This window comes from Vicugna pacos, chromosome 2 (genome assembly GCF_048564905.1).
Source record: "Vicugna pacos chromosome 2, VicPac4, whole genome shotgun sequence".
NCBI classification, from domain to species: Eukaryota; Metazoa; Chordata; class Mammalia; order Artiodactyla; family Camelidae; genus Vicugna; species Vicugna pacos.
The window spans coordinates 13,606,087-13,622,099 of record NC_132988.1 but is presented as its reverse complement, the minus strand read 5'-3'; the positions used below and the strand labels follow the sequence as shown (position 1 = coordinate 13,622,099).

Genomic DNA, 16,013 nt, shown 5'->3' with positions numbered 1-16,013 from the left:
TTCCAGTTCACTGATCAGTTTCTCTTTATCATTTGGTATATTGTTGATTTCCTTCTAGTGTATTTTTCATTTCACTTCTTGTATTATTGTCTCTGTATGGTTGTTCTTTATATTTTCTAACAATGTTAAAAACTTCTAACTTCTCACTCTGCATCCGTTCTTCTCCCAAGTTCTTTGATCATTTTTATAGTTATTACCCTGAACTCTTTCTTGTGTAAATTGCCTATCTCCACTTCACTTAATTCTTATTCTGGGGTTTTATCTTGTTCCTTTGTCTGAAATGTGTCCCTCTTCCACCTCATTTTGTCTAAGTTACTCTTTGTATTTTACTGTATCTGGTAGGTTAGTTATGTTTCCCAACCTTGGAGAAGTGACCTTATGTAGGAGATGTCCTATGCAATCCCAGCAGTGCACACCCCTCTTGTCACCTGTATGCTCTAGAGGTTCCCCCTATGGGAGTCATGTGTGTCCTTCTGTTATGGTAGGTTGACTGTGTGGGCATTCTGGTTGGCTTGCTTGGTCCTGAGCCTGGTTAATTGCCAGACCTTGCTTTGTGTGGAGACTGCCAGCAACTCATTGGTGGGGCCTGGTCACAAGGTGGCTGAATGCAGAACCCCAGAGGATAGTGCTGGCTCACTGATTGGTGGAGTTAGGATCCGAAGACTTGAGGGCTATTGGCCACCCACTGGTGGGTGAATCCAGGTTTTGGGGTTAGTACCAGATTACTGGTAAGGAGAACCAGGTACCGGAGTCTGGCTGCAGGGTCCAGGGATCCCAGAACTGGTGTCAGTTTGCTGGTGGTGGCAGGGGGCAGTTCCTGAAACAATTGGATTTGGTGTCTAGGCCCAGCTGGTCCCAGGGCGGGTCTGGCCTGTGTTGGGCTGGCTGGATCTGCAAGCCATGGATTTGTGGTTTTCTTCAGGCTGGTGTCTGCCCCCTGGTGGGTGGAGCTGGGTTCTTTTCCTCTGGTGGGTAGGACCATTTCTAGAGGTGTGTCTAGATGTGAGTGGGCTCAGGAAGTCTTTAGGCAGCCTATCAGCTGATGTGTGGGGCTCTGTCCCCTCCCAGTTAGTTGCTTAGCCTGAGGCGTCCCAGCACTGGGCCTGCAGGCTGTTGGATGGGGCCAGATCTTGTCATTGATGAGCCAGAGCGAGGACTCCATAATGGTGCCTACCAATGCCACTGTCCATGCAGCAGAGGGGGCTCCCAAGAATGGCTGCCTCCACTGTTTCTGTCTCCAGGGTGAGCTGCAGTTGCCACCTGCCTCTCCAGGAGACTCTCCAAGACCAGCAGGTAGGTCTGGCTCAGGCTCCTACCAAATTACTGCTTTTGCCTTGGGTCCACGTGTGTGTGAGGTTTTGTATGCACTCTTTAAAAGTGAAGTCTCTATTTCCTCTAGTCTTTTGGGATTCCTGAAATTAAGCCTTGCTGGCTTTCAAAGCCAAATACTCTGGGACTCGTCTTCCTGGTGCAGGAACCCCGGGCTGGGGAGCCCCATGTGGGGCTCAGAACTCTCCTGTGGGAGAACTTGTGCAGTATTAATTATTCTCCAGTTTGTGCATCACCCACCCTGGGGTGTTACTGATTATATCTGAGTCTGCCCCTTCTACCCATCTCATTGTGGTCCCTTCTTTAAGTCTTTAATTGTAGAAGATCTTTCCTGGTAGGTTTCAGTATTTTTCATTGATGGTTGCTCTAAAAATAGTTGTCATTTCAGTGTGCTCATAAGAGGAGGTGAACTCAGGGTCTTTCTGTTCTGCCATCTTGGCTGATTTGTTGTATCCTTTTTAAAATTGTGACATAGTGTTCCATTATACAGAAGTGCCATGATTTATATAACCAGACCATTATTGATGGATATTTGGGATCTTTCCATTTGTTTACCATCTAAACAGTGCTGCAAAAGGTATCACTGTAGTTAGAGAAATGCTTAGTGGTTAAGAGAATATACCTGCACAAGGTGCCAGGATGTCTGTGTGACCTTGGTGAGGCCAGGTCCTTTACCTCTTCCTACCTCAGTTTCCTTGTCTGTGGAAGAGGGGAATATAGTTCACAGGATTGGTCAGATTTAATGAGTTAATGGTGAGATGTCTTTAGAAAAGTACCTGGCACAGAAAAGTACTCAGTAAGTGTCAACTCTTTGCTATTATTCAGTTTGTCATTTTGTCAGGTGAAAGTGTGTTTGTAGGATAAATGCCTTGAAGTGGTTTTGCTGATCGAATTCAGTTTTGAAGACTGTTGCCAAATTGCTCTTTGCAGGTAGAACAGCAGTTTATGTTCTCACCTGAGTGTATGAGATGGATGCATTTTTACTTCTCCGAAGTCACCTCTTGAGATACATAAACCTGTCCATTGAGGGTGTACTACTGAGGCCCATGTAGTTGTTGGCCAAGAGGGAGACATTTCAAGTTGAATTTTTCTTCCCCCTGAAAGTTTTCAGTGATTCTAGATCTTGCTCTTTATTTTATCAGTGTGACATCTTGTTGATAAACTGATCATGGCAGTAATATCACTCCTCCAAACCAGTAAGTTTTTATTATGAACTTCTAGGGTCTTTTACCTACTCCTGGATGAGAAAATGTAGTCTTTTAAATCTTGGTACAACAGTGGTATTATTTTTTAGATTATAATATTTACAAGTAAGGAAGTCTTTCATTATCTTTATACTCATTAAAAGTAAAAAAGTGTGGAATTAGAACTTCTTGGTCTTAGATTGCTTGGGCGTAAGTGCTAATATTATTCCACCTACCTGAGGTCAAGACACATGTATCGGGTCACACAAGCACCAGTGATTTACTCCGTTTCTGTCATATTTATAGTGCACGGAAGGCACCCAGACTCTTCACAGTCCATTTTCATAGACTGATGAAGATAGATGCTTTGGACCATGTTCTACAAGCCTGTTGCTAACATTATAATAAATGCTAATGAGAGGGAGGACATAGCCCAAGTGGTAGAGTTCATGCCTAGTGTGCACAGGGTCCTGGGTTCAATCCCCAGTACCTCCTCTAAAAATAAATATATGAACCTAATTACCACCCTCCCAAAAATAATAATAATAAATTTTTTAAATGAAATAAATGCTAATCACTTTATACCTATGATGTCACACTTCGTGGTGTTTTGAGTAGGAGTGGAAGTATCTAGCCAGCCATGAAATTTGTGAGGCACTGAGGCCTGAACTGATTATTATTCAAGAACATGGGTACTCATAGGCTGGAGCAACCCCCAAACTGCTGAAACAGAGCTTTTTGTTATCACTGAAGTCACAAAAATTCCATGACTGTCTCTTCAGTATTACCTTTAGAATTTGAACTGGCTGTTAGTCTCTGTTCTGGAACTCTTCATGGTTGTACCATGAAGGCATCTTTAAAGTGGTTTTAAAACTTTTTGGAAGGGGGCCAATTTGTGGACCCTTTTTAGAATTGGCTGAAGACTATTGCCACCTCTCTCCAGAAAAATATTCCCACAATTTATGAGATTCATGAATATGATATATGGGATTTTTTATTGTTACTATATTCATTGCACTGAGTACATCTTAAACCAGGCATGGGTGAAGGACATTTTTGAAAAGGAGATTTTTTCCATGTTGCTATTCCAAAAGGTAATTATCACATAATCTTAATTATGCTGCAGATTGCATATCTGAAAATTTTCACATAAAGGCATCTGAAAGACTATATTGGTAGAGAACTAATTCTGATTGATAGAGCGGGGAAGACAAGTATTAGACTAATCAGCATAACTTCCCAAAGGTACCTGCTTTTCCAGGGAAAGTGACAAGACATGTTGGTTCGACTGGTATTTTTTTTCCCCAGAAACATTTCTTGAGAAGAACTTCATTAGTATGAGAGGGTTCTTCTTGGAGAAAGATTCAGAGCATCGACCTCAAATCTCTGCTGTAAAATACTATCCCCTGGAAGTTGTCCAGTAATCTTATTTCTGAATTCACCTTAGCTGCATTTTAGGGTTTTATGGTAGATAACTGACTTGTCCTTTAATAGTTTTCAGCAAAATAGTGATGCTAAAGGATGGTGCATATCACCTAGATTATAGTGACTGATTGAATTATTGGTCCAGTTTTCACGTTTCAACAAATCTCTCCAATGTGTGTAAGAGACTTTCCTGTTCAGTCACCAATGGGCTGATGTCTCAACACTTGCTCTAACTTTCAAAAGCTATACTTTTTACATTCCAGATCCTTGCCACTAGGGGTCTAGTTTCTTAAACAGCCTTGACAGTGAAGTCCCATAACAAATTTTAAGGATGAATTTGAATATTAATTTTAACTTTTCTTCTTCATTTATCCTGCTTATCAGTTACTTGCATGGCACATGTGGCAGCTTGTTCTAGTGACATTAAGACCTAAAACATGGTGGAATCAAGTTCATGGCATTATTAACAGTTTTCCGCAATCTTGTTATTATTTTGAAGCATACAGTTACCAAAGCCTGAAATTATTTGGAATGCACATATCGCAAGACTTTTCTTTGTGTACACTCTGTGTTCACTGGTGACCTGCAACCTGGGGCAACAAAACGGTGTGCTTTACTGAAATGGTGGACAGTGAACAATGAATGGGCTAGAGTCACACTGTGACAAGTTGAGGGAGTCTCAGGACAAGGTTCAGGAGAGTCGGGGGCTATGAGATGCTTGCTCTGTTTTCCACTGCCCAGCATTGCCATGTGGTGTGACAGCAAGAGAGGAAAGGAAACTGGGCCAAAGGATTAGAGCAGAGGGAGGATTTAGTCGTAATAGGCTTTTATTAGGCTCTGAGTAGAGGTTGTCTGAGGTAGTCTGACCCAAAATGAATTCCTCCCACTGCTATTAGTTATAATTGAGGGCACAAGGTTCCCCTCTCTTCAGGTTTTCCCAATATTTGAAGAATCTTCACCCTGAGATGGAATTTTATATGATAAACACATTTACAGTAATAGACTCTTTGTATTTAATAGCAGCCAATTCAGAGCATTCTGAAGTGTATTCTAAAACAATGAGTTTTTCTACAGGAAAAAACAAAGAAACCAACGACAAGTTATATTTGAGATGGCTGACTTCTGTGTTGTGTTCTATAAGTGAAATATGCTTTAATCTTAAAAAGAATCCCTTTTACAACTGGAATTCGTCCAGAGATTTTGGTAGAATGGCCATTATCCTCCTGTGATGGTTATCTGATTACCCCTCCCCAGTTAGTGTAACAGTTGTAGTAAAGTATGTAAAATGATGACTTTTGAGCTGGGAGAGGTCTATGAAATAATCGTTTAGTCCTAACTCCTTCCCTAAGCGAGGTTCCAAACCAAGAGTCAGTCTCTCGCTGGTTAGAGCTGGAGCCGGAGCCCTGGGCCCTGTCTCTCAGATCAAAGCTTAAGTCCCCCGAGGAGGAGGTTAACTTTTCTGACTTCCATGTTTGGAGAACTGGTCTAAAAACTCTCAGCCCCAATGCTTTGTTCCCTACTTAAATCCATCTAAACTCTCTGACCATTTCCACAAACCAACCAGAGGAATATCAGGAGAAACAGAGAAGGAAAGATGGGAAGGGAGCCTTGCTGTGTCTTTCTTTCAAGTTCAAGATTTGGTGACTCACTATGAAAAGGCTTCTCTTTTATCTCTAGACCCCTCCTACCTGTGCTCTTGCCCTCATCTTTCTTCAGCTTCTTGCGCCATCAAAATCCTCTTTATTTTGTACCTTCAAATTATCCATGTTTGTTGATTTCTCCTCATTACACCTGCAAATATGATCGCTTTTCCCTTAATAAAAATGTTCCCTTGGCTGTGTCTCCTCTTAAGGTGGCCGCCCATTTCTTTCCCATCAGGAATTTTTTATGACCCATTATTAGAGGATATTATGTTTAAATACGTTAAAGACTTGAAGATATGATGAGATAATATAATGTGTGAGATAATATAGAATGAACTGCCAAAAAGTATACATTGTTAAGTTCAGTGTGATAGTGAAAGGGGGCTATATTAAAATACAATCATTGATAGTCCCAGGAAAAATATAATTTTTCACACATTTATAGTGTGTATTGTTTTGTAGTTTTTGAAAGAGTCTGAAATTAGAGAAGATGTCTGTCTATTTGGGAATGAGGTCGAAGGAATTTTTACATTAGAAAGAGATATGATCTAGATGACTGGAGTCTAAGCTTTCATGATTATACGGAATATTTTATAATTCTGTGATATGGAAGCATATGCTTTTGCTTTTTCCATAGTCAAATAAAAGAGATCCTATCCTTTTGGAAAAAAGCAAAGAAAAACACGTAATTCTTACATCAGTTGTCTTATCTTAAAAACAGTTAATAGACTTTTTCTTTCCTTATTGATGGAAAATATTTCTGCATATAATATTAACAAGATATATAAATGTGACTCCTCAGTAACGTCTTTGGGGAGAACACGGTCCTCAGTTCTGTCTGCAGCATAGAATGTGTGATAGCTCAGTCGTACTTGTATTTTGATAGCTCATCTCTTTCCCCGCAAGTCCAAAAACCTCAATAACTACACCACAATACCACACACAACCACTCTTGGAAAAGAGCCCTTTGGGTATTTTTGGTTGGTGGTGGTTTGTTTGAAGAAAGGAAAACATCACTCATTAGGGGCCAGATGATCTCTAGAGCCCTCTCCAGGTGTGGCATTCGAGTCGAAGTGCCATGTGTGTATTTATGGGATGAACAGGCTGCGTGTGTGCCAAGAACAGCAAGCTTTCCCTCGGCGGTCCCCAGCGTCGGATGCCCCCATCCAGAGACAGCAGAGGGCAGGAATGGGGACCGGCCAGCGATGGCTCGTGACACAGGCACACAGTCTAGCGCGCGCAGCCTCTCTTACCTGCGCACAGCCTTTTGCTTAGTTTTGTCCTTCTGTCTCCCTCACTTGGGACTTTCAGCTGTTGCCTGGGAGCTAAATAAAAAGCTTGGAATTAGAAAAAGAAAAGGTTAATAACAGGAAAATGCAGAAATACATTGAAAACGTTAGTGCTTGAGGCAATGCATCCTTACACATCACTTGTAAACATGGAGCTGTCTCTTCCTTGCAGTTTTTTTTTTTTTACTTTTTTTTAATTGAAGTATAGTCAGTTACAATGTTTCAGTTTCTGGTGTACAGCACAATGTCCCAGTCGTGCATATACATACATATGTTTGTTTTCATATTCTTTTTCATTAAAGGTTATTCCTTGCAGTTTTGTGTTGCCTGGGGACATGCCAGGGCTTTAACCCTCTACTCTGGGAGTGAGAGAGAGGCAGAGTGGAAATAGCCAGCTGGCCTATTGGGGATTAGGTGGTGTTTTCATCAGCAGGGTCTCCTGGCGTAGCCTTTCCCTTCCCACACAGGGCTTCCTGCACCTGCCTCATCCCCCTCCTTTCTCTCCCAAGTTTAGATTTTTCAGGCATCCGTATGAATGGGTTAAGCGTCAACCGAGTGAGATGTGCTCTTTTCAGAGAAGATTACCGAAGGGCCTAGGGCCAAGGAGTATAGCCAGGAGAAAGGAGAATATAGTTTTCTAGGAAGAGCGCTGGACTGGGAATCAAGAGACATTCTGTTTCCATCAAAACCACGTTGTAAGTTTACAGCCTGGCCTGCAATATTTATCCTGTCTGCGCTGCGGTCTCACTGTCTGAAAAGATTGCATGTGAAGTCCCTTTGAGAACTAACTCACAGGGATCTTAGAGAGCATGTCTCTATTTTTGATTCAGAGGCAATTGTCATGATTTATGTTCCCTTCATCCCTTTGAGGAAGAATCTCAGAATCCTGGAGCTGGAAGGAATCTCGGAGAGTCTTCTACATTTTCAACCTCCAGGATAAACCAGAACACTCTGATTTTCCTAGTTATTATCATGACGCCATCTGAATAAGAGACCTTGACATTTCCAAAAAAATACAGTGTTTAGGACAAGAAAGTTGAATCAGAGCTTGTTTTCTCTCTTAAAACAGAGTTGCATACTGGGTTATTGTCTATAAGGGCTACCTGCCAACCAGGGTGAGGTGAAGAGAGTGGCGGTAGGATTAGAGGGAGTGTGTGTGTGTGTGTGTGTGTGTGTGTGTGTGAGAGAGAGAGAGAGAGAGAGAGTGAGAGAGAGAGACTGGGAGCACACATCCTGCATGCATGGGCGGTCACTCCTGATTTTTAGAGCACCAGATGGGCCTAGTGAAACATACCTCAGTGGCAGAGGGCCATGGTTAGCAGTAGACAATGTCTTATTGAAAGGAACACGTTTGTATTATTAAGAATTATACATTGGGGAGTTCACCAATTTATGTACTAAGACATAGTCTTGGAAGATACACGTGAGCTGTTCCCCTCAGGTGTGTGTTTTGTGCAGTCCTTCTAACAGGCCTTAATTTTTTCTACATATCTTAATCCTCCTGCATTCTCCTTAAGAATGTTTCTCTCCTCAAAATTATTCATTCTTACCAGTTTTCTATTCTTATTGTCCTAAAATTTATTTTAAAGATCCTTCAGTGTTGATTGGTTAGCCTTCTACCCCATTCCCCGAACAGAAGTACTGACTTTGAATATTCCTTTAGCTGTTTCCCAGTGTTTAATTCCACTTCCACAAAGAACATGACCCAGATGTCTAACATGAATCGTCCCCTTAAGTCCCCTTTCTCACATTTTATTGTTCGTAGGAGGAAGAGCTGATCAGTGTTCTCCCTGTAACGTCCTTTATATTACTCAGTTGAAAATAGCCTCTTTATTTTAATTATTTTTTAATCTTTTGGCACTGCAGGTCTAGAAATTTTATCATGGGTTTTGTTTCCTAGTGCTCTGGTAATGATGTTCTGATTACTTTTCTCTGAACTCTCTCAAGTCTGTACACTAAAAAAATATATAGTGTTTTGAGCCATACCCAGTCCTTTTCTGAACTGATGAAACCAGTGGGATGATACTGCTGTCTTAACTGTTCTTGTTAGTGACTTACCACCACAAGACTGGATCACATTCCCTGCACACTCTGTGACCTCAGTATCCTTTTTCTCCCCACTGGCTCTGTTGTAGTCAGGTTTTCTTCTTATTTTATCCACATACCTCATTTTTCATGTATAAACGTGCTGCTACCTTGTTTTCACACCAAGGAAGCACTATCTTGTTTTTGATAGATCATTTATATATGATTTGTCAAGGTTACTAGGAATTCTATTATCTTTCAGGAAAGCTAGGAGCCTTAACTTAGTTTGTAGCCCCAAAGTGACTGAGAATGCTTTTAATTCCATTATGACAGTCATTAATTAAAAAAAATTTACTATTATTGGACCCAGGAGTCTGGGTGCTGTGTTAAAACTCCCCTACGTCACATCAAGCTGTTGATTTCTGTCACTATTAACGAATGGTTTTCCTATTTCTGGGTGTTTTTAAATTCCATCAACATTGATCTCATAGCTTATTGTTTATCAAAACTAGATCTGAATGATTTAGAATAATAATCTAGGGGGCTGTGGTTGGTAGTGGAGAGAATCCAGCCAACAATTGCTTACTTTATGCATGTAGCTTTTGCAGCATCATTATTTTATATTTTTAGAAGAAAAGTGAGAGAAAATAGAAGAAAGCCTTTAGATTGAGTATAAATGTCTATTTTGTAGATATTTTGTTCAGTGTTGGACTTTGAGAATGTCTGTACTTTGATTTTGATTTAATAGTCCATATCCTATTTAATACACAAACATAATTAGATACATCTTTTGTTACTGTCATTACAGGTTTTGGAAGGTGACAATGAAATGTGAAGAAGTTACATTTCTACTGTGATACTTGAAAGTTAGTGACCGCTTACCAAATTTTCGTGAAAATTAAATATGACTTAGAAGCACTTGGCTTATGAAGGCTTATGATGTCATCGGTTGCGACAGAAGGCAAACTCCAGCAGGCTGTGAGCCTGCAGGGAGTTGACCCAGAAACGTGCATGATTGTATTTAAAAACCACTGGACGCAGGTAAAGTATGAGTTCCACCTTCTCTGCTGGTTAGGGAGCCCTCGGGGTCTCTGTTGCACTGAACCCGGGTTCCCCACCTGCGTGACAGGTAACTCGGCTTCTGGAAATATAGGAAGGAAAACCCTTTCAGGTAGGAAGAAAAGCACATTTCTTTACTTGCTTTCCTAGAATAGGTAGTTGGTTAAAACCCTTGGTTTTCACAAGAGCAATTAGGGAACATGCAAGTTCCTCAGATATTTTTAGCAGAATAGCAGTTAGCTGTCAAGTGCCTTGTAAACTCACTTTGCAATATACTTGATCATGATCACATCCTCTCTTTCCTTTCTCCCTGCTGATTTCCATTCAGTCCCTGGACTCTAACAATACTAAAATACATATTTATTAAATGTTTACCATGTGTTTTGCTGAATACTTCAAATGCCTTATATCATTTAACCTTCTCCCCAAACCCACAAGGCAGTTACTTTTAGCTTCCTGATTGTACAGACGAGGAAGTGGAGAATTGTAGAGGTTAAATAACTTGCCTGAGATTATACAACTGGTGAGCTTCTAATCAAGTACGTAGACCCTGGTCCTGTGACTTCAAGACCAGTGTATTTGACCTCTGTGCTCTACCATTTTCCGGGCTGGTGGTCCCTTTGTGTAATTTAAGGAAAGAAGATGCCTGAAAGGATCTGAATTCATTACAAAGCTGATTATAAAAGCTTTTTTTTTTTTTGGTTATTCATTTTGACTTCTCTATGACTCTCCTCTGATCTGTTTGTATAGATAATTAAGGGTAGAATGTTCAGGAAATTTACCAGCTCACCCCTTTCCTCAGGGAGTTTACAAGCAGTAAAATAAATAAAATTGAGATTCTTTACTACTTGTCCAACATTACACTCCCCAGGTGAGCTGGTAAGTGGCTATTTATGTGACAGTTTTTTAATGGCTACCCAGTGCCTTCCTGTGGCCGGAAACAGCACATGGGTTAAAGCACTGAGCCTGTAAGTCACAGCAATTATAGGGGACACAGTTTAGATCAAAAACAAAATCAGTTCTCTCTTTGGGTCATTTATACTTTGCAGCTTCTTGTCATTATCCAGTGTAAAGATTCTAAGATTTTTTTATGCATTTCCCACTTTCTGATTTTTTTACTGTTGTAATCATAATGAGTTTGCTCTGGATATTGAGAACACATCTTCTTTAGCAAAAGGAAGAAAGTAATTCAGGAGTTTTCCAGATAATTAGAGTAATTACCTTCGGCTTCACACTTTAGCTGATACATGGCCCCCTCCATTTAATGCAGAGGAATATTGAGTTGAGGATAAGGATGTTTGTCAGAGGAAATGGGGTTTAGTTATTAAACACTTCCTCTTTAAAGTGGGTACCCTCTTGGTCTTACTGTTGTCTCAGCCATTTCTTTGGCCAAGTTTCTTACCTCTTTAGTCTTGACTTTTCCTTTTAGATAAATCTAGAAAATGCCCCTAGTCTCTCTCAATTTCCAAAGGCTCTTGAGGGCTTTTCTGTTTACCTTTGTGAATAAAAATACTGATTGAAGAAATTCATGTGGATGTCATAGTTATTACAGTCATCCCTTGATATCCGTGGGAGATTGGTTCCAGGACACCAGCAGATACCAAAATCTGAAGATGCTCAAGTCCCTTATATAAAATTATATTTGCATATAACCTACACACATCCACACATCCTCCAGATCATCTTTAGATTACTTATAATACCTAATACAGTGTAAATGCTTTGTAAATAGTTGTCAGTGTGCAACAAATTCAAGTTACACTTTTTGGAAACTTTCTGGAATTTTTTCCTGAATATTTTCGATCCGAGATTGGTTGAATTTGCAGATGTAGAATGCAAGGATACAGAGGGCTGACTGAATTGTTGAATGGAGATTTACTGAGCCCAAACTTCAGCTACATCATTGTGGGCATCACGTGTAGGACATAGAAATGTATAAGCCTTGGCCTGGGCTTTTAAGGAATGTATAAGCTAATTTGGAAGACAGTGTGAAATACATTGTTATAAAATGAGTAATACTGATTATGGGAATTAAGTCAAGGAAAGGGACTATTATGGATGGAGAATGGCCTGTGAAATGGAGGAAGTGAGATTTTGTGAGCTTGCCTGTGGGAAAAGAAGGGTTTGATGACAGAAAGGAAAAGAATGTCTTAGAGAAGGGCTATTGGGAACGAATGCTCAGCTTTGGCTTTTTTGGGTGGTTAAAAAAAAAAGGTGAAGTCAGGGCAGGGCAGAGATATGGGACTGAGTATGAGACCTTCAGTTGAAGGGAATACATGTTACCTATTCACTGTTTTGGGGGCTTCATATAGTAGCATTTTGCTGTGAGTTTATTCAGACCAGGAGCCAGTGGAGAGCAGTTGCTGAGGACTGGGAAATGAGCGAAAATCTGACATAAACTCCTGTGGCTAGTCTGACTGTAGCCCCTGGGGTTCCCCTGAGGCAGCCCAAGAAAACCTGTAAGGCTGGTAAAAAAAAGGTGGCATAGACAGAATTGGGTATTTCCATTGGCTGGCAAGCATGATGCTGTTTCAAATGCTGAGTTAGGGAAAAGAAGGCAACAAAGGTCAGTGGTATCCAGAGTTCTGTTTGTTAGGATGCTTCAGTACAAATTTCAGCATAATTAACATGTTTGACAGGTTCCGTTCTACTGTTTACTAGTGGCTTCTATTCCAGACCTTGAGTGGAAGTCAGGGTATCCACTTGTCCACCCACACTTTGCAGTCAGTCAGGGACACCTAGTTATACAACCAACCATCATCCAAGGCGGTTCACGTTTCAGGGGGGTCACTGGGGAGAGACGTTGAGTGGCCCAATGGTGCACTTGAGTTTCCAGACTGGTCCCTGAGTCCAGGGCTCTCATGACATCCTCAGAATAGTTCTATTGTGGACATCCAGGAAGAGTTGCCTTCCTAATAGTGATACTGGAGAATCCAGGCTGTTGGAAGTAGCCTCTGGCCCATGCTTCCTCTCATCTTCTGAGATGCCATCTTGTGCCAGAGCAGTGAACCTACATCCCGGATCTGCCTGGGGCGTTCCGGTGTTTGGACATTTCAGTGGCATCTGGCCACCTACAGGCCAAGTTGGCTTGTATGTCCTGGCCTTTTTCACTCCTCATTTAATCTCCAGAAATGCAAAATTACTTGGAGTTCCTGGCCACCCCCTCTCCCGGCCACACCTGTCATGCAATTAAATGCCTCTCTGCCTCAGGCACTTCCTCTTCTTTCAGCCTGGACTATCCCTCTGCCTGGCTAATGGCTCTCCTGCCACAGGACTCATCTGTGGCATTATTTCCTCCAAGAAACCTTCTCTGCCCCCTTTTATACCACAACTCTGGGCTCCAGCAGCATCTTGTGTGTCCTTTCACTGTTACAATAGCCACCTTTTGTTAAAATTACATGTATGGGTATCTTCCTCCCAGTCTCATTACAAGCTCCTCACGATCAGAGACCATTTACCTGTAGGTCACCAAATCTCCAGTACCAAGAGTATTGTAGGCATATTGTAGACGTTCAAGAAATTGTCGAACTGAAAGGCAGGAAATGTGACGTATCACTTTAGAAAAGGTAAGAGCCTAGGAAAACAGAATTGAACATACGCTAATATTAAAACGTTCTATAATTTGCTACCAGTAAGATCTTTAGACTTGCATTTAATGATCAGTGGTCTGGAGAAGAGAGACAGAGTATGTGTGTTTAATTTTTATAGCAGTCTGTAAGAACAGTTTGTCGTCTAGTGGACTGTTTTTATTTCTTGCCTTTGCTTCTTCTGAATGAAAGAGAGAGCAAGAAATACGAAGCATTGGTCCAGCAGATAATGAACTATCCAACTATATTACCATGTCAGTTACACCCCATCCGCCCCGCCACACACACACTAGTTATTCTTAATGACACGTTCGTACTTTGTGGTGCTTCTTGGCCCTTGCTCTGTCCAGTCTCTATTCTCTCCTTTCATGTATTGAATCAATATTAGTTATATACTAAATGATGTCTGCTCTTAAAGCCAGGAGAACAAAGGTAAAAAAAAAATCAAATGGACATGCACATCTCTGTATACTTCTTAATAGTGCAAACTTCTTACCACCCTCAGCCTCCAAAAAATAGGCTGTTATACAATTTTTTAAGCTAAGAACATTTCAGAGCTCAGATAATGTAATGGTGATGGATAAAGAAATGCTAGTGGATTTAGTAGCCTTTTTCTTCTTGGAGGAGACAGGGATGGGAAAAAGATGGAATCATCTAGATTAATTAATTCAGTCAGATGTCTTCCCATAAATAGTGAAAAGCAGATGATATGTTTTAAGTGTGGTAACTTGTATAGAGCTCCGAGTAGCCAAGCTCCATTAAAGAAGCCTAGAGCTCTTATACAGGGATTTGAGATTATCATTCTAACCTGTTTCCTGTGAAACTCATTCTTTTGCTCTGTCCAGGTTCACTCTTTTGGTCTGTGCCTTGTCATAGACTAAATGACAGAGAGAAATTACGTGAAGTCTCTGAGATATGAAAGCTTGGAAAGTAGTAGAGAACTCTGATTAATCTTCTCAATATCTTAATAAAGTGATGTTAATAGTGTGACATTTAAAAAATTTGTCACTCTTCTCAACTTTCCAGGTAGCTCCCAACTTGACAGTAGAAAGTAAAGCAGAATGAGAGCTGTGCTCCTTTAGAGGACCAGGGCGTCAGCTTGTGCCTCTGTTAAGACTCTCAAGTGGTCGGACGTGTTGAAACGTCAGCAACTCTCCCACCACAGGCTCGGTGATGAGTCTGTTTTTGCTGTGGTTGGAATTACTGTGTTCTCTGGAATATTATTACATAGATCATTACTCTTAAATCTTTTCTCTAATACTTAAATAAAAAAATATATATATATACACACACACACAAACCTAAATTAAGGGTTAGTTTACTGTGCTATTTTATTGACTGATGCTCCCACCGTGCTTCTGTATTCCAGTAATTACTAGACTACTTTGGTCCCAAGGAGATAAGGCTTGTAGGTAGAGCTTCCGTGTTATTCTAATTCCAGATTTAGATACATCTCTGGAGGTCAGGACTGGAGTTGACATTAACCAGCTTGTGCAAGTACACATATGTTATAAGGCTGTTATCTTAATGTAAAAAGAAATGACTCCATAAAGGTCTGCCATGGGAATAGGTGTGTAAGAAATACCCGAAATTGAAAGACACATTAAGTAACAAGGAGTGGTTGGAAACTTACTTTTGTTGTAGTTCATTTGGTACATTAAGTGGAATTTGGCTTAGGATCACTAAATCTTGTCCTCCTTCTGTGTGATGGAAAACGTTGCTTAGTAACTTGGGTTTTTCCACCCTGCCACTAAAAATCAGCATTCCAAAGGATTTGAAAGTTCTGGGCTGCACTCATGCGACTTTCTTGAAATAACGAGGCTCTAACCGAAGAAGCGCAAATAGTCATCTGTTGATAACTGCCTATAGATAAGACATAGAACAGAAGTTTCAGTGCAAGCTGTGCTCTAGCCAAGAAGCTTCTCAGGCATTCCCTGTCAGGATGGGAACCAGGCCCAGGGCGTGGGCCCCCAGAACCCACTTGTAAAAGCAGGTCGTGGACGTGTCTGCCTGGAAGGGAAAGGGAGGTGGCCTGGGAGGGTGCTGACACTTAAGGAGGGAGGTGAAGGACAAGTGGCAACACAGTGCATAATCAGCCCTTTGCTGATGTGGATTCCATGACTCACCGGCCTTGGTTGTAACACACCCATCTTCCAGGCAGTAAAACCGCCCAGCCAGGGCTGGGAATGAGCAAAGGGCTCCATTCCAGATGATCAGCAAACCTTACATCTCCGTGGGTTATTATAGCTCTGTTCTCGGGTTTCTCCATGCATTAACCCAGAAGGCAGTGTAGAGGAGCTGCTGCTATAAAGGGGTAGAGAGATGCTTCAGTTTAAAAGCTGCCAAATGAACTTATCTACAAAACAGAAACAGACTCACAGACACAGAGAACAAACTTATGGTTACCAGGGGGTAAAGGGGATGGGAAAGATAAATAGGGAATTCAAAAATTGCACCTCTTGGGGAGTGATG

The 16,013-nt window shown here is 41.1% G+C and overlaps 1 protein-coding gene across 6 annotated transcripts in view; it reads left to right on the top strand.

The window, feature by feature from the left end:
• Positions 1–16,013, top strand: part of FHIP1A (FHF complex subunit HOOK interacting protein 1A) — a 228,095-nt gene that overhangs the window by 134,781 nt on the left and 77,301 nt on the right. For 5 of the 6 annotated variants that reach the window (XM_031692593.2, XM_072975678.1, XM_072975671.1 and 2 more), the window contains one exon: positions 9,704–9,936. The exons of the other annotated variant lie outside the window; for it this stretch is intronic. In XM_031692593.2, coding sequence (XP_031548453.2) covers positions 9,832–9,936 — 105 coding nt within the window. In that variant the 5' untranslated portion in view covers positions 9,704–9,831. The remainder of the gene's footprint in view (positions 1–9,703; positions 9,937–16,013) is intronic. 6 annotated transcript variants of the gene reach the window in all.